Raw genomic sequence first — 27,214 nt, 5'->3', positions numbered from 1 at the left:
CAGAAAAAGAGCTAATGTGGAAGTTTTCTAGAGTCTGTTAAGTAGAATCACAATAACAGAGGGAATAGCATGTTGCCCTTAAGCTGAATGTGCTGCAAATCTTGCTATTTAGCTAGTATGGTAAATCCTGTTGTTGTTGAAGGGATATGATAAACAATTTAGCTCTGAAGGATTCATCTATATGAGAGCTTTTCAAACCTTTCATGTTGGTAACACACTTTTTAGACATGCATAATTTCGTACACAGTAATTCAGTTTTACTAGCAATGTAAAGATAAAGGGTACCAGCCCTGGGAGGAGCATAGGGAGCATTTGCGTGACACACCTACACACTGTGACACATAGTTTGGAAAGCTCTGATCTTGGAAAACTCTGAAGAAAGTAACTCTTGACCTTGGTTCTCCAGCCATAAAATGGGTTGTGGGGATGGGTTGGAAGCTTTTAAAATGCTTGTAAAATATGAATACTACATAAATGAGTATGCTGACTAGGCAGATGATTTCAACCATGTAAGTAGAGTATCTCCCCAGTACTCTCTTGAAGAAGTAAGTCATACAGATTGTGTTGTGAGGCAAACTTGTAGCATGGCACTGATTCTGTTCTTGATTCTGCTTGGGAAAGGAGGCACCCCATCTCTTATTGTTACACTTATTTATATTACACTTTTCAGGATACAAATCCTTCCAAAATTATTTACAAGTACCATCAATGCATATTAACACGCACACACAGTAATCAAAATTAACAAATACCAAGCCATAAGGATCCTTCCCACAGGGCACCTAGTAGTGGATGACTCCAGCTGAAGCAGGGGCAGACTTCATTTCACCTTTCTTACTCACTTTCCTGGTATCCTTTCCAAAGGCAGTTGGTAGTTTACCTTGGCAGGCAAAGAAGGGCAGTTGAAACAGAGAAGACTGCAAGCACCTCCTCTACTACTCTGTAATATACTACCTATAATAGCTATAGAAGCCATATAAAAAGCATGGATAGAAACAAAGCAAAATTAAATTGACAGAAAAAATTTATAGTGCCAATGATTCTAGCACGTAGAATATCTGCCCTGTACTTTGAACTCATCTAGATTTAGAGGGTACATTGTTGTTTTGCAAGCCATGCATTGTGTGAACCAAGTGGCAATACATTATTCTGTAATTCACAGTGCTCTCTAGTTTTATATGGCACAGAAATGGACTTTGTTTCACCACACCTGTGAATATGGCTTAGTGGTATGTGACATTGCTTTAGGAGTAAGAAAATTAATGGAAAGAGCCAGCTAAAAGTGCCTGGGCAACAACTACCTGCCAACAGAGAATGGGATGCTTGGAGCTGAAAGTTCATGGTTTAAATCCAGGGGTGGGAAACCTTTTTGGCCCAGATTCCTATCACTCCCTACCCCCTGGGTAGAACAAGCCATCTGTAAATCACTTGAAGTCATTATAGCACCAAATGATTGGTATGCAGGATGTCCCATCCACCTGTCAAAGTCCATCACACATTGTTTTTAAAATGTTAGCAGGATGTCAGGCATTTGGGAACTGCAGTGCAAGGGGTTTTGCCAGCCCTGCGCTTGCCAGCGCCAAACATACACCTGGCAAAGCTGCTTTCTGCAGGAATTTGCTGTGCAGTCAAGTTTCCCATGGGAACTCAGTCACTCAATCAATGCAGCTGTTCTGCAGGGATCAGCTGCATCTCTACCTGCCCCACACTTCACATATGATGTCAGATGTGGGGCAAGTGGCCATGGTTTGGGAAAATGAAATTGGGACCTGTGCCAGGCCAAATTTGACTCATGGGCTAGAGGTTCCCCACCTCTGTTTTAAACATTGGAAATCAGAAGGATTTTCCATTTCTGCTAAATGGTAAAATAAGTTGTCTCTAGATTGACCTGCCAGTAGGCAGGCAAGTTGTAATGTCTTGAGCTATCGCATAGCCAGCTTTTCTAGGCCAAGTACCATTCTTCTGCAAGTATTAACCGTACAACTCTAAATTGTAATGCTGAATTTGGCACATATTCACATGAGGTGTGCCCAAAAAATGCCAGTCTGTTTTCCTTTGCAAACCATCTCTCACTTAAATTTCAAAGGGAGAACTAATTCCTGGGAGTTATTCCTGTGGCTTAAGTATTATCAAGCTATTTCAGAATAGAGCCACAAGGTTGCTAACGGGCCATGTGAAGGGTATGCTACTGCTTAAAGACCAGCACTGGCTCATGGTTAATTTCTGTACATGATTCAAAGAGATGGTGCTTTACTTCCAAAACTCCACACAATATGGGCCCAGGTTGCCAACAATATATGACCCCACCAACGTGCCTGTGTGCTGTGATCCACTTTGGACACCTTCCTTAGGGTCACACCACCAAATGAGGTAAGACTAGTAGTAATGAGAGCTTCTTACCTGGTGCCTTAACTTAATTATTTTTGAAGCACCAGGCTTTTCTCAGGCTGTTAAGATAGGATGAAATCTTAGAACTGCTTTTGATAATTTTATCTTCATGCTTCCTTTTCTTGCTATTGTGATTGATGTTTGTGTTCATTTTCTAATTAACAGTATTTTTATGAATATACATCTTTATCAATAAAAGATGCCCTGGTTTATTTTTTTAGAAGTAGTATATAAGGTCATATAACAAACATTGTCAGTGCCTCACAAATGCATTATTATTGCTTGGCTCCCATGTCTCCAGCTAAAATGATTTGTATTATATGTATACTGTGTAGAGGATTGCATATTGCTTTATTCATAGGTCTCCTCTGTGAAGGAGACCCTGGGAGAATAGGAGCTGATCTCTCCCATTTCCTTTTGCTCATGTGGTTACTCATGCAGTGGGAAAGGAAGTGGTTCCCAGTAATCCCTGGAGATTTCTGATTGGTTTTTGGTGAGCTCATCTGGAATTCCCTACAATCTCCCTCCCCCCACCAAAAAGAGTGATGTCAACAGGAAAAGAGGCTGATGCAACCATGAGCAATTCACTTCTTCTGAAAGAGAAACTGGTTGTGGGTGTGTATGTAGAAGGGTGCTCATTTTGTGCATATAATTCTAGAGGTAGAAGGAACTTTCTCTTCTGTAGAGGAGCTACAATGTACATATTAAAGTAAACTTTTTATTCAACAGATTCCTGGCTTTCAGCAGGTTGATACTGTATTACTTAATACTGTATTAGGTTACTAATGTCAGGAGTCTTTTAAGAAGCTGACTCGGTTGATCCTTTTTGTTCTGAGAGCCCCATTACCTTTTAATCTCAGTTGGATTCCTGTTACGTGTATTAGCAGTGTAAACCATAGTGGGTTTACTTTACGTGGAAACCATTTGGAATTACCACCATGGTGCATAATGCCAAAGTACCTATTTGAGGTAGAGCTAGATCCTTGAGGTGAAACTGTATCTCAATGTAATTCTCCATAATTCAGTTTGAAGTAAATGTTTTGAAAAGTGTTGCTTCTGTTTCTGCATGTTTGAGAGTACCGTATTTTTCGCACCATAGGACGCACTTTTTCCCTCCTAAAAAGCAAGGGAAAATGTGTGTGCGTCCTATGGAGCGAATGCAGGCTTTCGCTGAAGCCTGGAGAGTGAGAGGGGTCGGTGCGCACCGACCCCTCTCGCTCTCCAGGCTTCAGGAAGCTATCCGCTAGCCGCGGCTAGCGGAGCGCTGCATTAATCCCGAAGCTTGGGGCGCGCCTGAAGCAGAGCGCCCCTCGCGCCAGGCATACATCCGCAGAGTGGGGAGCCTTGCAGGAGTTCCCCACAAGGCTCCCCACGCTGCGGATAGCAGCCTGCTGCCTGGCGGGTGGGGCGCCCTGAAGCAGAGCGCCCCTCGCGCCAGGCATACATCCGCAGAGTGGGGAGCCTTGCAGGAGTTCCCCACAGGGCTCCCCACGCTGCGGATAGCAGCCTGCTGCCTGGCGGGTGGGGCGCCCTGAAGCAGAGCGCCCCTCGCGCCAGGCATACATCCGCAGAGTGGGGAGCCTTGCAGGAGTTCCCCACAAGGCTCCCCACGCTGCGGATAGCAGCCTGCTGCCTGGCGGGTGGGGCGCCCTGAAGCAGAGCGCCCCTCGCGCCAGGCATACATCCGCAGAGTGGGGAGGCTTGCAGGAGTTCCCCACAGGGCTCCCCACGCTGCGGATAGCAGCCTGCTGCCTGGCGGGTGGGGCGCCCTGAAGCAGAGCACCCCTCGCGCCAGGCATACATCCGCAGAGTGGGGAGCCTTGCAGGAGTTCCCCACAAGGCTCCCCACGCTGCGGATAGCAGCCTGCTGCCTGGCGGGTGGGGCGCCCTGAAGCAGAGCGCCCCTCGCGCCAGGCATACATCCGCAGAGTGGGGAGGCTTGCAGGAGTTCCCCACAGGGCTCCCCACGCTGCGGATAGCAGCCTGCTGCCTGGCGGGTGGGGCGCCCTGAAGCAGAGCTCCCCGCCCGCCGGACAGACATCGGCCAGCCCCACAAGCTTGGGGGACAGCAGGGAGGCGCAGCGCCACTATCCCGCTGTTCCTCGACCTGGTTCGGTTTCCCTGACCTGCTTTTGGGGGGGAAATAAAGGGGAAATTTTTTTCCTTTATTTCCCCCCAAAAAAACTAGGTGCGTCCTATGGTCAGGTGCGTCCAATCGTGCGAAAAATACGGTAGATGTTTGGCTCTAAATAGAGAACCCTGGTCTCTGCATTAGTAAAGCAAGTGCTTCACAAGAAGGAAGCCTTTTTGGTGTACTGAAGCAGATTTTTTGTATGGTGACTTCTCTTCATGACAGAGCACCCTCTATGTGTCCTACCAAAAATCAAAAATTATTTTTGCAATACTATGAAAGCCAGCGGGTATGGCATTCTATTATTCAAAGGAGGGGGGTTTCATTGTCTGTAAGAATACTTCTTTCATGCCTTCATTTCAGTGCAGGAGGGGACCCAGTGGGTACAAAGAAAGGCCCTTGCAGGCACATGTGTGCCACATTGGTAACCCCTATTGTTCTGAATACCTATTCTTGCAGCTTCTGGGAATTCAGGGTGTGATTAGATGCTGCAGTTTGCAGGTACAGCATAAGTCTACTTTGTAGCCTTTTTAATGGTAAGAGAATTCTGATCCTTGGGTGTTGCATATTAATCATGGGGCCAATGTACAGTCATGTTTCTGGGGTGGTGTAACACCAAGCAGGCATGATGTGATTATCAGCCTCTTCTCACACCCACATATGATTTGTTTGCACACAAGGATTTTGTAATCTACCATTCAAAGCTGAGAATGGAAATCAGGAAGTTTTTGTTTCTTGGTATAATGAGTTCATTCAACCCCAAAGCAAGCTAAGGAGTGGTGAGGACTGGCATGTAGAAAGCTTCACCTGAAACCTGTAGTTTCTCTTGACACCACCTCCATAATTTATACAAGGTCTGATCCACTGCACTACTTGATCACTTGTATCTAAACAAATGTTGGTTTAACTTCCCATGAAGGGAAATGAACTATATTTGTGGGATTGCATTGAAAACTAATTCCAGATTACCTGCTCTTCTGCAGGATGAACAGATCGACTGGGACAAGCCAGTTCTGTCCCAAACTGAGATTGAGCAAAGGATAAAAGAATACAACAGTCAGATCAACAGCAACCTCTTCATGAGCTTGGTAAGTTTCAGGAGACATATAATTCTTAGCCCTTGTATAACTTAGTAAGGTTAAAAGGTAAAGGACCGTTGGATGGTTAAGTCCAGTCGAATTTGACTATGGGGTGCAGTGCTCATCTCCACTTTCAGGCCGAGGGAGCTGGCATTTGTCTGCAGTCATGTGGCCAGCATGACTAAACCACTTCTGCCACAACGGGACACAGTGATGGAAACCAGAGTGCATGGAAACATCATTTACCTTCCAGCCACATTTACCTATTTATTTACTTGCGCTGATATACATTTGAACTGCTAGGTTGGCAGTTTTACCTGTATAACTTGGTAGCTGAGCTTCGGAGGGCTATGTCTGCATTTGCTGTCCCATCATTGTAATCCTTAAAATGAAAACTACTGTATAGCAATCATCGCAAGCATATTCCATCCCTGTTTTGATGGCATCCTGTATTTGTAAAAAAAACCCTGTTCATTCCAAGGTTTGTGAGAATTAACTTTGGCTTCTTTGCCCCTCAGAGACACTGACTTGTAGCCTGTTTTTATTCTTACTTTTACAACCATGTGACCCTCATGCAATGCTTACTGTACTTCTGCTCCTACAGAACAAAGATGGTTCCTATACTGGTTTCATCAAGGTGCAATTAAAGCTGATACGGCCTGTCTCAGTACCTGCCAATAAGAAGGCGCCCTCTATCCAGGACACCAGGAAGTGCTCCTCACGCAGCCAGGCAGTAAAGCGGCGCACCTCATTCTACCTACCCAAGGACACAATCAAGCACCTGCATTTAATTTCTTGTACACGTGCCAGTGAGGTCATTGAAGCTCTGCTGAAGAAATTCATGGTAGTTGACAATCCCCGCAAGTTTGCCCTCTTTGAGAGAACAGAAAAGGATGACCAAGGTACCTGATCTCCCCCTTCCCAGTTTTTTGAGAAGCCAACATGTAACATATTGCAGACTTCTAAACAGCAGCTTGCCTAGTAACCTGCAGCAAATAAAAATTGGTTCCAGTTGGCCAGGAAAGGAAGGTTTTATCAGATGGGAAGAAGTTCATTTCTTTGCTTAGGTTGTTAGAGTGCAGTGAACAACTAACATAAGTGTTAATGAGCAAAGAGGCTAGTAAAATTTTGTGGGCCCTTAATTTTTGCACTTACTTGTGAAGCTGATTTTTAATACATTGTCTGAAGCCAAGTGATGTAAGCTTAGCAATTAGTCCTAGAATAAGAAGAGGTTGAGAGAAAGCAGTCCGTAAATCATACAGAGCAAGTTTGTTCACTTTCTACTGAAGATTCTAAATATAGTTCTGACTTCATTTTTGAAGTTTCTGCTGATGTAGCAGAGAAGCTTTATATAAGACTGTATTCTCATTATTGTTAATTATAGGTCTGTATTAGAGTGTGTCTCATCATTTTATGTTGCTGCTGACTGAGGCAGGCTGGAAGGAAGAAAAGCTGAATCTTCCTTACATCTGCTTTTCCTGACCTGTTCCCTGCAGCACTGCTTACTAAAAGAAATGGAAATGGAAAACTAGTAGATTAACAGCACCCTCTGCTGGCAAAAAATAGACTGCTTAAAGTAAACAAGGGCCAATCTGATTTGTCCAGGTGACTGTTATACAGAGTCAGGGTGATTGAGTTCTTCATTTAATTCCACTTCTAATGTTCTTGTGTGTCAGTATATCTCCGCAAGCTTTCTGATGAGGAGCAGCCCCTGCGTCTCCGGCTACTAGCTGGTCCTAGTGAAAAAGCACTGAGCTTTGTCCTGAAGGAAAATGAAACTGGAGAAGTCAATGTGAGTATTTGTGTTTATGGTTTGTCTGAGGTTCCATGTCAAGTTATGCAGAACTGACAAAGCCTATAATATTTGCTATCAAGTTAACTTATCTTTATCTCAGTAGATAAAAGAAGGGCACTCATGCTCCTAGTTCCAGTTGTGTGGTTGGCTTTAACTAGTGATGCAGAGTAGAAACTTTTTCACCACAATTATTTTTCTTGCAGAAAACATTACATTTCTAAAAATGTATTCTTTAACATAATCAGTGGATACAAATTTGTACTCTGTCAGGAAGTTGTACCTTGAACATACATGGTGCACAGCTCTGTGGGTTTGCAAAAATTAGTAACAGCTGCCAGTGCTACATTATTTTTCTTTTTTAAAAAATTGGGGTATGTAGGGATGCAATATGTGCTATTTGTCATCCCTTAAAATATTTACATGTGTTCCAGTAAAAAAGGCCCTTTTGAGTAAAGCTTTGGTTCAAACAGAGCATTTAAACTGAATTAAATTATTCCAGCCTTTCCCCCAATCAAATAGTTGAGTTTTATGGTTGGAAAAACTTGAAGTCAAACATGCTGAACTGGATGCCAATTAATGCTGGGGATCATAACACCTTTTGATTTAATGTATTTCAGAAAAAAACTACGGCTAATTTATAAGTATGAACAAAAGCAGCAACATACATGCTATCTGTTCTTGTTTCATGTTGACACATGATACATTCTAATAGATGGGAGCTTGAGGGGTTTTTAAGTTAAGGGCTGAACCTTCAGTAAAAAAAAGAATATTCTCTAGAGCATGATTTAAAAATTCAAACATCGTGGCTTGATGACACTTTATTGCCCCATTGAAAATGACCCAGGGACTTAATTGTAGAACAAGATTGATTGTAGAGCAGAGCTGTTAAAGATGATGTTCATGGTAGAAAAAATCTCACATAATGGAATAATGTGGTAGAACATAGTTCCTGTTCTACTCATAGACGCTGTTGATTAATTAATTCCCACGGTCAAGAGTGTATAACATGGGAAAATGAATTATAAAAGGATCTGTTCTACACTGTTCATAGGGATGTCTTAGCATTTGCAATAACAAATGCTTACTTTAGGTTAAAATCTTACCTGAAATCTTGAAAATGCTAGTTATCTGTGCAGTCCTGTTTCAGTATTGTTCCTGAATCTTGGAGCGTTGTGAAATCCAGATATACTACCCTTATACACACTCTGGCTATTTTTCTGCCTTGTTCTACATGCATTCATCATTGACCCCTTGCACCTCTTGCCACAAGTCTAGATTCCCTCCTTACCAGTAAAGCTGTGCTTCTACCTGGAGTACCACTGAGCTCATGACTGTAATACTAATACAGGTACCATCAGCACTGTGGTCACTACTTCCTTTTCACATTTTTCTGCAGTGGGATGCCTTTAGTATGCCTGAGCTACAGAACTTCCTGCGTATCTTGCAGCGTGAAGAGGAAGAGCATATTCGACAGATCCTGCAGAAATATTCCCATTGCCGCCAAAAGATGCAAGAGGCTCTGGCCACCCGCACACCAGGTTGACAAGGTGCTCCATCCCAGACCCAGCACTCCAGTAAATATAAGATGCCAGATGCAGAGAAGTGGTGAAGCCAAGAAGACTACGAGTGAAGCGATCCTGCGATTGTGTGGGTTGAATGTATCTCTGGAGGGGCGTAGGGTGGGAAGGGACAACAGGGGTTTGTGAGCCCGTGACTGGTGCATGTGTGTGTGCTCTCCACGGAGTGAGTGGTTAATAGAGATGTTGCATGCATGATGCAATGGGATCAGTTGGGGAAGTAAGGAAGTGCCTGTGGTATGTGTTTGAAGATGAGAATTTGAGTAGCCTTGCTACAGCAGCTACTTTCAAAGTGCCAGGATGCTAATGCCACTTTTATACCTACAGTGTGTCCAAATGAGGGTTATGTGGACTTGGTGTAAAGATCACTTGAGATTTAACATAAGCAAAATAAATCAAAGTGGCCTCAAACTCTGATGTATTCCCAAGAAGGGAGGTGGCCTTAGAAAGCACCTTCCTTCAAAATATCATTTTTGTATTTCTATTGGAATCAAACTTTGAAGGCCCATGGATTGATCTATATGTTCAATCATGTCTTTATTTGTCGATATTGATACTGATTCATATAACAGTAAGACTGCTAGCAGAATAGAACTACCTGCCTATATGGACTTTGCTCAGACTGTGGTCATAAAAAACAATGAAGAAAAAGTTTGTTGACTCCCATCTCAGATGGATCTGAATAGGAGTCAAGAGTAATTGAACCAGAATCAAAAAATGCCAAAGGAAACTCTGATTAGCAGAACCCAAAGAAAAGGCAGAGTTCCTGATTATTTTTCTGATACATAGGAAAGGACATGCAGACCAAAATGCACCACAATTGCAATAAAAATAGTATCTAGAAATTATATTTGGACTATGGTTGATTCCTCAGAAAAAAATGACTATAAAAAACAATATAATATAGAATAGTATGGTAAGAGCAAATAACCCATGGAAGAAGGAACAGAGAGACACTTTTTATTGCCCAGACAGAATTGTTCTCTAGTTATTAAAAATCTGAAAACCAGGGATGTAACATCATCAGGATTCAGATTTCTCTTCTGCTGAAGGCAACCATAGCTTTGGCCACCCTCCTTTATATGTTGCAATCTCTCATAGACATGCATGAGAGGCATTGGTGTATGTCTTGAAAGGCAACCTTGACTTGGGCACGACCTGGCACTACTACTCTGTGTAGTAGCTGAACTTCATTGGTGGAGGGGGTATTTGTACTTCAATAAGTGTTTTGTTCTTTTTAAAGTCCGAAACACTCTGAAACACTCTCCAGACCAGGTATCCACAGGAAAATGGACCTCCTAGTCTTGGCTGACCCTTCTGGAGAGTAGTTTTTCAAATCAAGACTGTCTTGTTATCTGTCTTGAGAATCCAATGGATTAAAAACCTTGGGGGCTCAGGTTATGAATGGTGCTGCTTGTATACAAATCAATAAAAGATTCAGGGGTGAGAAATGTGTGGTGTAATATGTGTTTGAGAACTACTACTTTGTTGGGACAATAAGGTCATTCCACAGTTGATAAACTAGAGAAGTATAAGTAGAAAATGCAGTTCTCCCATTAAGACTGTACTCCTCTTCTGTGCTCTGGCCGTTTGCCACCCACCTCTCAGATTTCCACAAGGACATCCAACAGTTGGTATGAAATCAAAAAGTAGATATATGATAGATTAGGGTCAAATCAGGGTCCACCACAACTTTGAATTACAGCATCCTAGGATGGTTTCAGTTTGGTGTAGATGCCAATGAGAGAATCTCTAAAATGCAATCCTTATTTTTCAAAACATTTTCTGCTGCTGATTGCCCCTTCTGATACCCAAACTATATTTCAAAGCAAGAAGCAGTTTGTATGTAAAGGTAAAGGACCCCTGACAGTTAAGTCCAGTCGCGAACGACTCTTGGGGTTGCGGCACTCATCTCTCTTTACTGGCCAAGGGAGCCGATGTTTGTCCACAGACAGTTTTTCCAGGTCATGTGGCCAGCATGACTAAGCCGCTTCTGGTGAAACCAGAGCAACGCACAGAAATGCCGTTTACCTTCCTGCCGGAGCGGTACCTATTTATCTACTTGCACTTTGACGTGCTTTCAAACTGCTAGGTTGGCAGGAGCTGGGACCGAGCAACGGGAGCTCACCCCAGCGCGGGGATTCAAACCGCCGGCCTTCTGATCGGCAAGCCCTAGGCTCAGTGGTTTAGACCACAGCACCACCCGCGTCCCCAGTTTGTATTAAGGTGACTATTGGCTCTGGAATTGAAGCAGAATAGGTGACGCCTAAACAAAATGCCTTCCTTAGAACAGACAGTTGTTGAGCTCTCAAGACCCCACAGGACATCACATGCAGAAGATGTTGATGCAGTTCTGTAAATCCATGTATTTATTGGTTAATAAGCCTTTTATATCTCCCACAACTGCCTTGGTGCCTGCTTCCAATAATGTTGTCAGGTACATTGGGATCCACAAGCCATTTCATATTATTTATTTCATTTTGCATATTTATAAACACTTCATAGCCAAAGGTACAATAAGATAAAATATATAAAGACACATTCAAAAAACAATAAAACTTTCTTTTTCATACCTTGCAGTTCAGGCCTAGGCAGGATAGAGTACTGTACTTAACAAATATCACCTGCAAAACAAAAATCCGGTGTGGCTGCTGGCTACCAAAGTGGTCTGCTGAAGGCACAGCAGACTGCACATAAACCCCAGAATATCATAGAGACTCCCTAAGGACCAGAGACAGTGTCATCCATATCTCAGTGCTGCAGAATCCTCAGTCCTTGTCAAATTCTGGCCATACAGTTCCTCTGTACTTAATGAATTGCTCTTTGTCAAGCTTGCGGGTTGGGCGCCATCCTGCTGGCAAAATTATTTTTCAGTCCAATAACTTGTGAACTAGATTTTTATAGCCAAAGCATGGGTCCTTTTGCATGTGATTCTCACAAAACACTTCAATACATCTCCATTTTCAACAACAGGAAAATGTATGCTGTGAAAGGACTTAAAAGTTACCCAGTTCAAGAACAATTCTGAACTGGATTTGTCATTACTAGTGATGTCATAGCCAAATCAGGCTATATAGTGTCTTATGAACGTCATAGGAGCCTGCTGGATGAGGCCAATGACCCATCTAGTCCAGCATCTTCTGACAGTGACCAACCAGATCGCTGTGAGAAACCCACAAGCAGGATTTGTGCTCAAGAGTACTTCCCCAACTCCTGTGGTTTCCAGCAGCTGGTTGGTATTCAAAAGCATTACTGCTTCCAAAATGACATCCAGTTCATTATGTGATTCCCATTTCAGGTTGGTGGTTCATATTATCAAGCTGACAACCCAGTGTAAGAGGGGCAGATGTAAAAGATCAAGGGAAAAATGCCAGTGAATAGGATTTTTTGCATAATTTAGGGTATGAGGGATACATTCTGCCTCTGAAATACAGTGGTACCTCAGGTTACATACACTTCAGGTTACAGACTCCGCTAACCCAGAAATATTACCTCAGGTTAAGAACTTTGCTTCAGGATGAGAACAGAAATCATACGGCAGCAGCGGGAGGCCGCATTAGCTAAAGTGGTGCTTAAGGTTAAGAACAGTTTCAGGTTAAGAACAGACCTCCAGAACAAATTAAGTTCTTAACCCAAGGTACCACTGTATACTTTTGGCCTGAAGATCAAAAGAGGTGGATTTTCAGTGCAGCCCTAATAACTGAGGAGAGAGAGGAAGACCGCTGATAATTTTGTTTACGTCTCAGCCTTAAATATATTTTCATGGATGCAGTTTATATTGTTCTGGAAATAGAAATTGGCTTGGATATGCAATTGCTATGGACTTTTAAGCCATTTTTTGCTTCACCTTTCCCCAAACACTGCATCACACTGCACCTGTTTATTAACATGTTTGTTGGGAATAAGTCCCGTTGACTTGAGGTAGGTTTTTCAGCATTGCAGCATAAAATCATATATAAAAATGTAACAGAAATTGGAAGCGTACCAGTGAGGCCATTGAAGCTACAAATAAGTAGGACTGCAAATTTGGGTATTTCTTTGTTAAAATAATTTAATATAGGTAATCTGAATTTCTTGAATGACAGTTTATTTTTACCAGAAAGGTAATTTGTTTGGAAACCAGTTCACATACTGACCTCGCTACTTGCATCAGTCTGCTTGTAGCAGTATTTGCATTAATGGAGGCCAGTCATCTTAGGTGTGTTGGAAGTGTAGTTTTGAGCACTGGACTCTGATGGAAGAATTATAGCTGTCGATCTCAATCGTCCTATTGAGAACATGGATCCTGCTTCCCCCACCCACTCTCGCCCTACACAGGCAGCCCGCTCTCACCTCCACAAGGGAGCGGAAGTTGCGTCACGCCGCGGCCCCGCTCCAGAGCGGCGCTTTCGACCTTCTTTTGGAAGCGGACTTCCGGAGGCGGCGGACCTGGAAGTTGCGTCGCCGGGAGAGGGGCGGAGCTTTCCGGTGCGGGGAAGGTGCCGTTGCCAGCAGCCTCCCCGGAGGCACCGGCAGGCTCCTCTCCCTCCCTCCGCTCCCCTTTCCCGGCCATGCGGCCGCTCTGAGCCATGGGCGCCAGCGGCTCCAAGTCCCGGGGCCTCTGGCCCTTCGGCTCGGGCGGGCCGGGCGGCTCCGAGGGGCCGGGCGGGGACCAGGCTCTGGCCCGGGCGCGGGGACTCTGCTCGGCCACCCCCTTCGTCTTCACCCGCCGCGGGTAAGAGCAAAGCCGGATGCTGCTGCTGCCGAAGGAGCCGCGGGAAAGCGAGGGAGGGAGGCCGCCCTGACCTGCCCGTAGACCTTGCAGAGGCGGCGGCGGCGTCGCGGCTCCATCTCAACCCTCCCCGGTGCTCGTCCGCTTTCCTAACCCCTGACCCCGGTGCGACGCAGGGACTGGCCAGGCTGCTTCCTTCCCCTTGCGACCGCCTCATCCAGTGGACGGAGATGCGGCGCTGACCTTATGCCAGGGAAAGCGGGTTTTTCTTTCCCGCGGGAGAGGCTCCGCCTGGCGCTTCTGGGGCCGCTTTCTGAAGCCTCCCTTGCGCCCATGGGTCCCTAACATGTGCCGCTTGCAGCTCCCCCCACCCGCAGTGGTGTCCGGAGTCTTCCTCCTCGCTCTCTCCCTCCCCCTTGCAGAAAGCCTCGTGGGCGCATGTTGCAAGTTCGGTAGTTAAAGGGCTCTGCCGGCCTTCAGCTGGTCTCTCTAAGGTTGTGGTGCCCGAAGAGTTTGCCGGGCAAAGGGCGAGATTTTGTTTTCTGCGCGCCATCATGGTGCAAAGAGGTTTCATGGAGGTAGGGGCAATGTTCAGCTACTGAATATTGGCTTCCAGGTAATAGTATCTCCTTGTGCATGCCTCCTGGATTTAGATAAGACTGTCTAACGCTCTGTTTTCCTTGTTGCCTGACATTTGCTTTATAGCACCTCTTTGCTCCAAAGCTCACCTCATACTCTTTTTATGTAGATGTTGAATTGCAGCCTGAAGTATTTGGCAACAACAAACCATTCTGTAAAACCACCTAGGTGTTTTTTGAGAAATGTAGAAAGTTTTTTGGACCAGTTTGTGGGGATAAGCCTAGATTTATTCCGAGCTTGTAAAGTCACTAGCATAGCAAGAAATGTGACAAGCGCATTCTAGTGGCTGGGAAATAGTGCCTCCATTAGGTCCTTTTGCACTATTGTTCCCTTGCCAGCTCTTAAATTAGTAAATTTTCAGCTGTGCCAGAATGCCTGCCTTCTTCCAAAGTAATGACTGGCATCTGTATTTCCATTCTAGCTAGGCTACTGGCCAGATGTTGAATCAAATGCCTTTGTTGGCAGACTGGCTGCAAAATTTCTATATCACGGAAACAAAGGTGTCATTTTCATTTTGAGTTGCACATTTTTGCTATTTTCTATTTTCTCATTCCTCCCCCCCCCCCCTCAATGTATCCTGAGAATTCCTGTGGATTTTCATACAGTCTGCTATGAATGTGGCAATACAGCAAAGAAATGAAAAAGTTGCTGAATTCTGAACACTGCTTTGCTGAAGCAGTTGAGTATGTTAGTGAGGAATGTTCAAATTTAGACTTGATAGAATTCCAGTTTCGTAAGCTTTGGGCAGTTCTTTAAAAGTGGCAGAAATACCGTTTTAACCATTCTGTTGCTGGTCAGGAGCTGTTGGCATTTATGTAGCAGAAGTGGTTATCCAATTCTGTCAGCATCTTACCTCCAATAAATATGTTAAGAAATCAATCATTATGGTTAATTATGATTAATTCTAGTTAAATGCCCATTCTGCTTAAATGCAACCATGACACTTTTCTACGCTTTGGTTTTGCCATGATATAAACTTGTTTTAAATCAAATGCTGTCTCCCTGAAGAGAATCTGACATCTTGTCACTTCAGTTGTTCCACCAAGTGTTTCTCTTTTTACTCTTGGCAAAAATTAATCAGGTTTGTAAGGTAGTCTTCAATATGTGTCTGCACATACCTTGAAGTGTTACTATGTTAGAGCATCTGTTTTGCATACAGAAGGACCCAGAGTCAATTCCTAAGATCTCCAGGTAGGGTTGGGGAAGATCTCTACCAGAAGCCTTGGAAAGTTGATGCCCGTCATTGTAGATAATATTGAGCTAGATGGTCTGACTTGATAGAACACAGCTTTTTATGTTATTACTGGGATGGAATATGATCTCAAGAATTGCCATCTGTTTGATGGGACTGCGTTCACTGTGAGTTTTGTGAAAAAGTTCATTTGTTCTGTGTAAACTATTAGTGCAAGGCTGGGCAACCTGTGGTAATACTGGTTGGGAGAGTAGGTTGATTAGTAGTAGTATGGTTTCTGCTCCTTTTAGACAACCGTCGTGCAGAATTTCCCCTCACAATTAACCTTCTCCTTACTGTAGTGCAAGGGATGAGGAGCTAAGCAAATGGGTGGCAGCAACAGCTGCCAGCTAGCTGGCTTGCTACTAGCTCTCAGCCGCAGATTTGAAAAGCAGCTGCTTTTGCTTCTTCTGTCTGAAGCTTTTTCTAAATGTTTTTCATTTCTTCGCAGCTCTATGTATTACGATGAGGATGGTGACCTTGCCCATGAGTTTTATGAGGAGACAATAGTCACCAAAAATGGGAGAAAGCGTGCCAAGCTGAAAAGAATCCACAAGAACCTGATACCTCAGGTAACACAATCAGAAGTAAAAGGGAGCTGTTGCAAAGTGGTTTCAAGCTAACACTTGAGGATACTGAGCAACAAGAGAGTCTCTGAGTTTATACCAAGGGTAGCTAACCTGCTGCCTTCCAGCTATTTCTGGATTCCCATCAACCCCAGCCAGTGGTCAGGCATGATGGGAGCCGTAGAGATCTGGAGGCCCACACATTGGTCATTCCCATGTGATTCCTTTGAATTTTCATAGAAGTGGTTTTCTACCTTGCCAGCTTTATAGTACAGTAGTACCTCGGGTTACAGACGCTTCAGCTTACAGACTCCACTAACTCAGAAATAGTACCTCGGGTTAAGAACTTTGCTTCAGGATGGGAACAGAAATTGCACAGTGGCAGCAGGAGGCCCCATTAGCTAAAGTGGTACCTCAGGTTAAGAACAGTTTCAGGTTGAGAACGGGCCTCCAGAATGAATTAAGTTTTTAACCCGAGGTACCACTGTATTGTCTTCTGGAATACTGGATTTGATTGTTTGTGGGGACACTAAGTACCAGCCTTCATGTCCAGCAACAATGGTTGCTTCTGTATTGGCCATCTTGAAATCACTACAGATGCAGTTCTAGGAGTCTTTGTCAACCTTCCCTGGGATTTTTTTTTTTTTAACGGTGACAAAACAACCTAATTTTAAAATGCTTGTTCAAGTTCTTGTATTCAGCAACTGTCACATTCTTGAAAGAACATCAGCCACTTTGAATTTCTCTCTTTTGAGCTAGTGATAAAAGACCCAGATGCCTCATTTCTGGAACTGGATTGTAGTAAATATGAGCACTTTCATAACATTCTATATTGGGTTATTGAGGATTTCGTAATGAATGATGGGAACATAATAAATATTTCATTATTGTTTGAAATGATTTTATCCTGCTTTTTTGCAACCTCATGTCAGCTTAGATCAAATACATTAGTCATATTGAACCAAAGTAATTTAAGACAAAGCAATCCGAGTTTTTAATAATAAGATTACATATCATGGCATAAATTAGCAGGCATATGATTTGCAACGTAGGTGAAATTTGTACCCTGTCTGGATTTAGGAGAAGAGAGAGCAGCTCCATTCTTCCTTAGGGAAGCGGTTCCACAACCTTGGGGCACTAATTCTTAGGATGAATTACTGTACATCACACCTGTGTAGGTGGCCCAAAGAGATATTAATGCTGCTGTTAGGTACGAATGTTGTTCTTGTAAGATCCCTTCATAGTAGTAAACACACATGGCCTAGATCCATGGAACTGTGCTCCCAAGAGTTTGAATTTGTGTTTCAAATGGCTTGAGGGAGTATCTGCTGTTGGAAGAGGAAAAATCAAACATTTCATTGGGTATGTCTAAAGTAGCTCATTGAGTCTCATCCCTTGCTGAAATCATGGGTAAAGTTTGCCTGATCAGTTTACCGTGAGAATGAGAGGAGGCTAAAAAGGCAAGCCTTACTGAACATGAACTGATGTGTTGGGAGGCTTGTGGAACTGCTTCTGGTTAAAACCAGTGCAAAATACTGGTGACTATAGCTGTGTAAATGAGCAGAGGAGAAAATAAGAGCTACTAGAGGATAAGAAAGCTGCAGTTGTAATGGACAGTGTTTTGCATCAACAACAAAAATTCAGGTTCTTGGGAGTCACAAGGTTCCCTATCATTACAGAGAAGGCAAGGCAGTGCTGCCTCAAATTTTAGTCAGAAAGTAATATGGCTTGTGATGACTTGGTAAAATTGTAGATGCCACTGGTTGGTATATGGTAGAATTTCATGCTGGAAACATGATGTGTAAAGTTCTGTTGGTTCTGGGCTCACTTGAATGAAACTCTTAATGATGATCCAGCACTTGAGAAGAGAAGGATAAAGAAGGCTTGTTCTTCTGTTGTCTGTCCTGTATGTGGACACTGCTTCCTTGGAGGTTTTTAAGCAGAAATTGGATGGTCATCTGTCTTGAATGCTTTAGTTGAGATTCCTGCATTGCAGGGGGTTGGACTAGATGACCCTCGGGGTCCCTTCCAACTCTTCAGTTCTATGATTCTGTGCCTATCTCAAGAGCTTCTGACACCTTTTGTTGAGCACTACAATCCGGAAGATAAGGAAAAAGGTAACTGTAAAGCAGTAAGTGTAAAATCTTCACTGTAGATGTACCTAAGTATGGGAAGTGTGGAGGGTCAGTTATGGCTGTCATAACCTGGGTTTGCTTTTGCCTTGACAAAAGGTTACTCTTCTATCCATCCTGATTGTGGACCTATTGAGCAGCTTGAGTCTTGTAGCTAGCACACCAAGGAACGTTGTTGGGTATGCATATAGTTCAATTGAAAATACAAGTCTGGTTATCTGGTGCTATTTATAGGCATTAACTATAAAAACCTTCCTGTGGCTACTGTTTCTATAAGCATCTTGGGGGGGTGTTCTTTGCTAATGCTTTTATATTATGGACTTCTAGAGGCTTCCATAACATCTTGCATTTGCCATTTTTCAAGTAAAAGTAGTGATGAAATATTTTCACTTCTGTGCTGTGGCTCTCAATATTGCTTGTGGCGTATAATTCTCTTGAGAAGTGCTGGACCAAGTTTGTCAAATACCACTAATGCATGACCAGTTAGTTTTATGAGGCAGTACTTGGAGGTAGCATACCTTCCAGTCAATTTATTGTTGGAAGAATTTGAATGCAGCCAGCGTGTCCTAGATTACCACATCTTGTCTTAATAAACTGAGATATGAACAAGTGTTTGCATGTTTGCACAAATCTGCTTTGTTCCTCCTTCATGCAAGGAGGCAAACAAGCCAGCAGGCCATTGTTAAACATAGCTTCCTGTTAAATGTCCAAACTGGGAAGTGTGGATTAATGGTTTCCAGTGAAGCCAACTTTAAACCTTCATCTCCTGACCTATCTGTAAGCTATGGTTTACTGCAGCTTCTTGGCTTGTTTGTCTGCTTGTGCATATAGAGGGACAAGGCAGATATATGAAGCTTGTTAGCATCTCCATTTGTTAATCCAAGATGTGATTATCCAAGTTTTTTCACTTGGCCAAATTCATATAAACTCACTTATTAGCCTTGCTTTAATCAGATGAGTTTACTTTCTAGTCCATTGGAAGCTTGGCGACTTTCTCCATTCCATTAGCATTCAGCAAGAATGGAAAACATCTGAATTACTTAAGGCCAAAGTAGATGGCAGCATGAAAGATGATTGGTGGCAGGTTAAATTGAGTAAATGCCATGATTCTGAGAAGGGGGGATTATTTAAAAAATCTCCCCTGAATGCTTTTCTGTTCAAATCTCTCCTCTTCCCCCCTCCCCAGCTGCTATTTAACCTACAGGACAAAACCTATATAGGGACCTAATAACTTTGCAGTGGAAAGGAGGTTCCATTGGAAAATGGCATGGTGTGCAAGAGTTGAACATAAATACCTAATAAAGCAAAAAACAAAAAACATTAACTTCCTTCTCACAAACACATTTAAAAGGCCATAGAATGTTTAATTGGCCAAAGGCCTGCTTAAAGAGAAATGTTTTTGCCTGGCGACTGAAGATATGTATTGAAGGTGCCAGGTGAACCTTCCCAGGGAGAGCATTCCGAAAATGGGGAGCCACTGCAGAAAAGGCTGCATTCTCACGTTGCTGCCCTCTGAGCCCCTTGTGGAGGGAGCACACAAAGAAAACCTCATGTGATGATTGCAGGGTCCAGGTCAGTTCATATGGCGGGAGACGGTCCTTGAGGTATTGAAGTAACTGGCCGTACATTTCCAGCTCATGCAGTTTTCTGATCCTTTATCTCAATTTGTTCCTGTCTAGTTTCTAGGTAGAGTTCATATCCATGACCTAACACAAATAGCCCAGTTGCTTTGGTATGGCTTTTGGGCCAGAAGTCATTAAGCAAGGAACTGTATTAACTCGACTGGCACCATGTCCCTTTATTCCACATCATTTTTAGCCTGATTTCCAAGTGGCATTATCTCATCCTTGTTGCATCTTTCTCTTTACAGGGCATAGTGAAACTGGAGCACCCTCGGATACATGTGGACTTCCCTGTTATCATCTGTGAGGTCTGAGCCATGGAGGGCAGTGTGAACTGTCAGTGTGTGCTATCAAGGCACCTTACTTGCCCAGTTTTACTGTACCTCACGTAAACCAAGCTAGGCAGCCACGTCTCCCTTCAGAGTGATGGATCAAGAGCACAGACGCATGGTTAGCTTTGAAGCTTGTCTGCTAGGATGAGGCGGCAACGGCTACGGCACTGACGGCATCATGGGATCGTATAATCAGGAATAGCATTGGCTAGGAATGTGTGTTGGTAGGACCTGTGTCAAGTGAGATGTTTGGCCTTGTTTAGTGACCTGCTCAAAAAAATCCCCCTTGCTGAATTGAGTGAAATCCAACAGATTCCAAGTGTCTTGAGACCACGGAGAACCGACCTGCACCTTTTTCTGACCGGGTGGCCTGCTTTCTGAGTTCCCCATCAGTATTCTTTAAATGCTGACAACGAAGTTTCTGTTTATATGCTGTATATGAGAGTAAAGGTGAGCAGTAAGCAGCTTGTGCTTCTCCACCCCTTTCCTCAACGTAACATAACTGAATAATCTAATGCTGTACTGTACTTGGAGGGGTGGAGGATGATAACAGAGCTGTACCTAACAGAGTTGTCCAAGGCAGGGTTCCCTATTGAAACAGACTGATGTGCAAGCCTTGCTCCCCCACTCTCTAATATCTTCCTAGTGAGTTGCACTATTTCCTTTGCAGGCAGTGTCTCTTTCAACTTCACTGCTTGGAAAATTCCACTGACTTCTTCGTATGCTGTGGCACATCAGTAGAGGCTGTTGGCAGCAGCAGCATCTGAGCTTGCAGTTTTCCTGTGGAGCCTTACCAAACAGGCCACCTCTTAGAAGGCGTTTGTCGACAGGTTCTGGTTTCGTTCCAAAGTAGACTTCCTTCTTGTGAATCTGCATCTTGTGACTGGGTTGTATTCAACTGGCTTTTACATGGGAGTATTCCCATTAAAATTAATAGACCATGGTGAATTGGTCATGGTAATTAATTTCAGTGGGTCTACTCTGAGTAAAAAGTGGAGAGTGCAAGGCAGATTGCCATTTCCCTCCCCCACTCCATTCTTACTGCTGACATTTCTCTCTCTCTCTCTCTCTCTCTCTCTCTCTCTCTCTCTCTCTCTCTCTCTCTCTCTTAAAGCAGAAATAGGTAACACTGTCCTTTTAATCCTTAGGTTTTGCTGTTGGCACTAAGGCAACTTACGTTGCTTTGATCAAAATGTTTACCAACCTGATTGTATGCTTCCCCTGCTCCTTTCCTCCAAAGGAAAACAAAACAAAACAATAATGTACTGTGATCTTCCTTTGACAGTCTCCTTGACTCTTTGGATTGGGCCAGGTATTGCCTGATATGGGAGAATGCAGCACACTTTAAAGGAAGGCTATGTGTGTTGGGAGGGCTCTACCCTTTCCCCCAATGTATGAATGTGAAATGTTTGGTTTGTAGGGCCACTTCCCAAACTTGACTTGAGTACCACTGGTAGCTATATGTGCTGAAGTGGTACACCTGCCTCTCCTTCCCAAGTTTTTGCTTCTAAGATTTAGAGCTACCTGCTGCTGAAAACTGAACAGGCAAAACCCTGTCAGAGGCACTCTTTATCTTTTGAAGACGGTTTCATATGCAATGCCTGCCTGCCTGCCTTTTCTGCCAACTCTCAGAATTTATATAAAGCTTTAAAACCGAATTGTGGGCGAGTTAGCTGCAAGAGTTGGTTCATTGCACAGCATATTTTCCTTCCCGGAGCATGTCATTGCCTTTCTGAGCACTTCAGGCATTTGCTACCTCAATGTTTAGTTTAAATTTGCTGGTGCAAAGCTGTGCCTGCCAGCAGCATCAATAAGTTTATGTCATCTCTGCACCTACATGGGAATCCTTTTTAAGCACTACAAACCAGGTTAGAAACAGGGTGGAGTTTAAGTGGCAATGTTGACTGAGCTCTCTATTCAGTGACTGTCACATTTGCCTCGCTGTCGCCCTTTCAACTGTATGTCGAGGGTTGTATGTTAGGATTGTTCCTTAGTGCACGGTGGCTTCCTGAGTTGCAGCTGCTCTTCCATGCAGAACTTGTGTATTACTATACAGGTGTAGAACTATACAGTTAACCATAAAAGGGTAAGAGCATAAGCTGTTGGCATTGGCCCCGTGTCATATTTCCATCCTCCATCTTCACGTGTCACTTATCTTTTGGTTGAATCTCATTTGGGTAATGATGGGAAGCTGGCATCTTTATCCTTCATTGGGGAAGGGAGTGTCCACTACCAAAACAAGAGCATCCCGGGGGTGGAGGTGTGTTTGCGACACTCATTGGAAAGCAAAGCTCTGCCTCTGCATTATTGTGCTTTACGAGTTGCAAGCTGAAATCAGTGGGAGGAGACTTCCTTATTCTTGAACAGTATAGTTGACAACAGATATCAAGCCTGCCGTTTAGAAGTTTTGCCCCACAGCTAGTTCAGAAGAAGCACTTTGCTGTATGTGAGGGTTGTTTGTTGCATCTTCATACTAGAGAGTTTTCTCTGTTACATAGAGATTTTTCTCTGTTACATGGGACTTGATAGTCATGAGATACTGGGAGTGAAAGGCTCAGTGGTGACACCCTTTGCAATTTCCTAAAATACCCAATTTATGTTATTTCATTAGCTGTCTTGGTTTTGAGCAAGCAAATACCCTGTGGTCAGAAAAGAACTGTGCAATGTTGGCTTTCATTTCCCCCGCCACTTCTAGTGCTTATATCCATCCTGCTGGGGACCTCCCTCCTACTGGAACCTAAATGGAGCCTGTATCCAGAGAAAGCTTCATTTCTGCCTAGCTTGAAATTTCTCCTAAGATGTAGCAGACTCCCTGGAGCTACCGGCAGCTGCTTTCAATCCATTTCTCTAAAAGGCTGGCTTGCCCACTGAGACTGTAGCTGTGCAGTTAAGACTTCCTGGATTTTATAATCCTACCGATCCTGTCCCTCTCATTGTGCTTTCTGGCAGCCCCATTTCTCTTGAGAGTGGCAGCTGTTGTCAGGCTTGGGGAAGACGGCTTTATACAGGATGCTGATAATGTGAAAGTTGGTGTAAATAAAATATATATATATTATCACTATTGTTGGAACAAGCAAAAAGTTCTATTTCCTTTTTTATTACCCTTCTGTGCATATGTGGTTGTGTAGAAGACCCGAACCCACTAGCACTACACTTCCTGCTCCTATAGCGTACGGATAGGAACCCTGAAGGCAAATGTGTAAAATATTTATGGTTTGTTTCTCTGCCTTGAAGTGCATTTGTTGAATTTTGTTAAATTTCAATAAAATTATTTGTAAGTCCCAGAACTTTACTTTCTGTTTCTGATTGTCAATTGGTAGTGGATCATCACCCGTTAAAATGAAGGAACTGGTAGGCCCTTTTGATTCTAAATGAAAGTAAATCTCTTCTCTCTTTGTGCTGCTCTGCTAAGCAAGCTACCTTAAGGCACCCTGCTAATCTTGCCTAATGCTTGACCTTATTTTTCTGAAAACCAGCATTCTTAAATGGTTAGTTTTGTGGCTTGTGGCCTAAATGCATTTCAGACTATGAACTGATTTTTCTAACATTGTCTCTTGACTGTTTTGGAGCTTAAGTTCAAGCCATTGAGTTATGCTTAGAACTCAGTTTGTAAACAGAGCAGCCAGCGGTAGCTTAGTCCTCCTACAGCATCTCTGCAAATTTAAGCTTATCAAGCTTTACACAACTGTGCTGCCCTTGCATAAGGCTGTAAAGCCAAGTGCAGCTGCTGCTACTCTCATTCCAAATACAAATGTCCACCTACAGTCATTCCATTTGGAGTACTGATGGACAAATCGATCTTATTTCTGGTGTCTCAATTTTTCACCCATAAACCCATTCTAAATCTGCACATCTGTGACTTTAACTCCAAAAATTCATTTTAAAATGTTTTTATCTCAATGTACACATTTCTGAATGTATTTACTCTTAAATATATTTTTTTACACATTTTAGTACATTTCTTGAGTTGAGAACTGTATCCCAGAGAAATGGGAAATCTGAAGGGATTATTATGTTCCAATAAGTGTATTTGTTTGTGAGGTGCAAATTAGGTCAGTTTGCTTAAAAATGAGGGCCAAACAATTTTCCTTCCCTGACTTGGGGTAACTAATTACTGATCTCAGTTGGAATGATTTTCTATAGAAAGTAATTACTATCAATTGATTATACCAAAACATTGATTAATTGAAGTCCATTTACAAACCTTGGCTATCACTTGTTGATTGCTGCAGTCTGCAGTTGCTCTCAGTGGTTTGCAGAAAATTGAGTCCCACCACCCAAAATAAAGTAACTTGTCAACCTAAACAGTTCATAGATATATCTGTCTGTTTGATCCAAACTTGTCTGTAGGATGTAATGGTAGGCATACAGTAAAAAGAGTTATGTGACAAGTATGTAGATTAGAGTCTAGTAGTCTACAAAAGCTTATGTCACAATAAATTTGTTAGTCTTTAAGATGCCACAGGATTCTTTGTGTCTGTTGCAACAGGCAAATACCCTTCTGGAAGTTCTTAGGCACATATTATATGCAATATAATCAATATGATCTGTTGAAATATGGAGGCAATCTTATTATTGATGGAATTCAAAGAGATTATCTGGTTTCAAGGTCTTTCAATCTACTGCTGTAGAAGGTAATTGCTTGGAATTGTAATATGTGGACAAATTCAACACTTTATTCATGGTAGTGTACAATAGTTTGTACCATTAGAATCCGAATAAGAGTAGGTATGGTGAAAATCAATAAATACTATTATATCAATGATGGGCCCATAACATCCATAAAATGGCAGTAAATATCTCTAGACATACTGAAATTGAAAACCATGAAATGCTGAAATACAGCTAGATAGAAATTCGTCAGTACTTAAACAAAAGGCCTTAACAATTTTAAATAAGGGTTTCAACTATGTACTCTGAAATTGTGATTTTGAAATGGGAAGAGAAAAATAATGAGTCATGTTAAAACTATAAGGAATGGATGTTTGATACACACACAAATATTTTAGGTGCCTACTAAGAGCCTAAGAGATAGGGGTAGAAGTTAACATTGACAATGAAAGTTAAGACCTGCAATTCATCAGATGTTCATGTTTTTAGCTGTGAGGGTAGCGGGTAATTGGAACTGCTGTGTTCTCAGGCCAGGAAGTGTAATGTATCAGATAAGCTGCAGCAGTGTAGACTCTGCCACTTCTTTTGTTTTTGCACTGATAAGTATTTATGCTGGATTATTTAATTCCTATGACTGATTACATCACAGAAGATGCTAAATCTGGAGACACCTATAGAGCATCTGTCTGTCAAAGCTGCTCCTATAAATGAACCAGAGGGTAGCAGTTCGATATCTTGAAACTAACCAAGCCAGTGCTAATGATTAACTAAAATTATGAAAGGCCAAAAGTAATAAATTGTGACTTGGAAGCTACATTAAATGCAAGCCTGTGGACCAGAGTGCCCTTTGGCCATTCATTTGGTAAATTCCCGCCACTAGTTGCTTTCACACAATGAAACCACACATATTCCTGGATCGTGACAAATAGGAATGTAATTCCAAACTCTCTTTCTATTGTATCTCACACCTTAATCATTAGGGTTCCTAGAGCAGCATCAGACCTATTCCAGTAAGGGTTCCTTAGACTTGGTATCACATTATGACAGTAAGCAGCATGCTAACTTAGAGCTGCTTCCAGTATTATGTGTTGTTTCCTATGGTTCATCTTCGTCATGTCAGTCTGACAGATGGATACACTTACAAGCTAGTATGCCAATCTGTTTTATGAGACACTTCCTCTGGGAATGTGAACTCCATATAGGAAACCAAATCTTCCATATAGTTCATCATGTGTGGCAAATGCACTTGCCTATTCCAAGTACATACAGAAAAGCAGCTGCGTATTCATTTGTCACCCATCAACTGCACAAGGATTTGTGCAGTTTCCATGCTTATGGGATGTCTGTGCTTTTAATAAATCCCTTCGGGGAGATGATTTGTGAAAGCGTCTGCAAGCATGAAAAATTAAACATTTGAAATGGCAGCGTGTTATGCTCAAATGCTGCTGCTGCCCATAAGGGGGCAGTCTTCAGCTGCTTTTGAGTGTCCCCTTCCCACTTCAAACAGCCCTGGCCGCTGTTAGGATTTTTAGTTTAATTTCTGGGTTATGGGAAGGAGTGAGGATTGTGGCTTGGCCCCCATTTAGCCTAGACAATGAGCGATTTGTTCCAACTTTGCTGTGTCCTGTGGTATTTCACCCTCTGCTGAGAGGTTTCCTTGGAATTGTGTAATATGACCAGCTTCTGCTAACCAAACCCATCAGTTTCTGGCTGCTGTGGCCATGGCAGCTCTATAATCAAGTTGTGGGCTCTCAAGAGCAAAACGCGGTGATGATCAGGAGAGAGCTCTTGTAAAAAAAACTGAAGTGCCTTCTAAGTTACTGCAGTGGTGATGGAAAGCTTTTTGCCCGGCACCTCGACTTGGTTTGTTGAGGTTGCTTCCATTCTGCTGGGTCATTAATCATTAGCCAGGGGCCTGTTTAGGTTTCAGTAGCCCAGCAAAATGTTCCTTATTTTGGTGTGAGCCAAAGAGACAAAAGTCAGAACTCCTTTTTATTATCATTACTTGAATATTTTTGCGCAAGCGTTTACATTTAAAGAGGATTCTTCTTCAAGCAGACAGCACTTGTTTCTTGACAATATAGAAAGCAATGTTTGTGCAAAGTCAGTTTAAGAGGACAGTCTAACTTCAAAACATTTGCTATGATTTACTATGAGTAAGCTTAACAGCACTCCTCTATCAGCACCATTACTAATACATTAGTGACTCATCTTTCCTCCAAGCTGTTCAAAGTGGCATTTATTATCCATCCGTCCCCTTCCTATTATATCCTCACAATGACCCTGTAAGGTAGGTTAGGCTGAAAGACAGTGACTGGTCCAAAGTAAACCAGGGAGCTTCATGGCTGAGAGGGGATTTGAACCCTGGTCTCTCCTGTCCCAGTCCACCACAATAGCCAC

The 27,214-nt window shown here is 42.9% G+C and overlaps 2 protein-coding genes and 1 long non-coding RNA gene across 5 annotated transcripts in view; 2 read left to right on the top strand and 1 right to left on the bottom strand.

The window, feature by feature from the left end:
* RASSF1 (Ras association domain family member 1) overlaps positions 1-10,421 on the top strand; it is a 31,803-nt gene extending 21,382 nt beyond the window's left edge. For 2 of the 3 annotated variants that reach the window (XM_028718674.2, XM_028718676.2), the window contains 4 exons: positions 5,503-5,607; positions 6,203-6,500; positions 7,275-7,390; positions 8,790-10,421. In XM_028718674.2, coding sequence (XP_028574507.2) covers positions 5,503-5,607; positions 6,203-6,500; positions 7,275-7,390; positions 8,790-8,936 — 666 coding nt within the window. In that variant the 3' untranslated portion in view covers positions 8,937-10,421. Of the gene's footprint in view, positions 1-4,978; positions 5,021-5,502; positions 5,608-6,202; positions 6,501-7,274; positions 7,391-8,789 lie in introns of all 3 variants that reach the window. The other variant, XM_077924740.1, reaches the window with a different exon arrangement.
* A 1,005-nt stretch (positions 10,422-11,426) lies between these two features.
* Positions 11,427-13,287, bottom strand: LOC114591537 (uncharacterized). The gene is made up of 2 exons (XR_003705289.2): positions 13,107-13,287; positions 11,427-11,821 (listed from the first exon to the last, which is right to left on the bottom strand). It is a non-coding gene; the product is annotated as an uncharacterized LOC114591537 (long non-coding RNA).
* A 251-nt stretch (positions 13,288-13,538) lies between these two features.
* On the top strand, positions 13,539-23,490 carry TUSC2 (tumor suppressor 2, mitochondrial calcium regulator). Its single transcript, XM_028718673.2, has 3 exons — positions 13,539-13,684; positions 16,003-16,123; positions 20,120-23,490. The coding sequence occupies exons 1-3, from the start codon at positions 13,539-13,541 to the stop codon at positions 20,183-20,185; spliced, it is 333 nt and encodes a 110-aa protein (XP_028574506.1). The 3' UTR covers positions 20,186-23,490.
* The last annotated feature ends 3,724 nt before the right edge of the window (positions 23,491-27,214 follow it).

Source organism: Podarcis muralis, chromosome 2, assembly GCF_964188315.1.
Source record: "Podarcis muralis chromosome 2, rPodMur119.hap1.1, whole genome shotgun sequence".
Taxonomy (NCBI): Eukaryota; Metazoa; Chordata; class Lepidosauria; order Squamata; family Lacertidae; genus Podarcis; species Podarcis muralis.
The sequence above is the reverse complement of the archived record's forward strand: the minus strand, read 5'-3'. Positions and strand labels throughout refer to the sequence as shown.

Excerpts from the sequence above, each read along its gene's own strand:
- TUSC2 (XM_028718673.2), top strand. The coding sequence starts at position 13,539 with ATGGGCGCCAGCGGCTCCAAGTCCCGGGGCCTCTGGCCCTTCGGCTCG. Across the intron at positions 13,685-16,002 it reads TTCGTCTTCACCCGCCGCGG|CTCTATGTATTACGATGAGG; the intron begins GTAAGAGCAAAG and ends ATTTCTTCGCAG. Across the intron at positions 16,124-20,119 it reads ACAAGAACCTGATACCTCAG|GGCATAGTGAAACTGGAGCA; the intron begins GTAACACAATCA and ends TTCTCTTTACAG.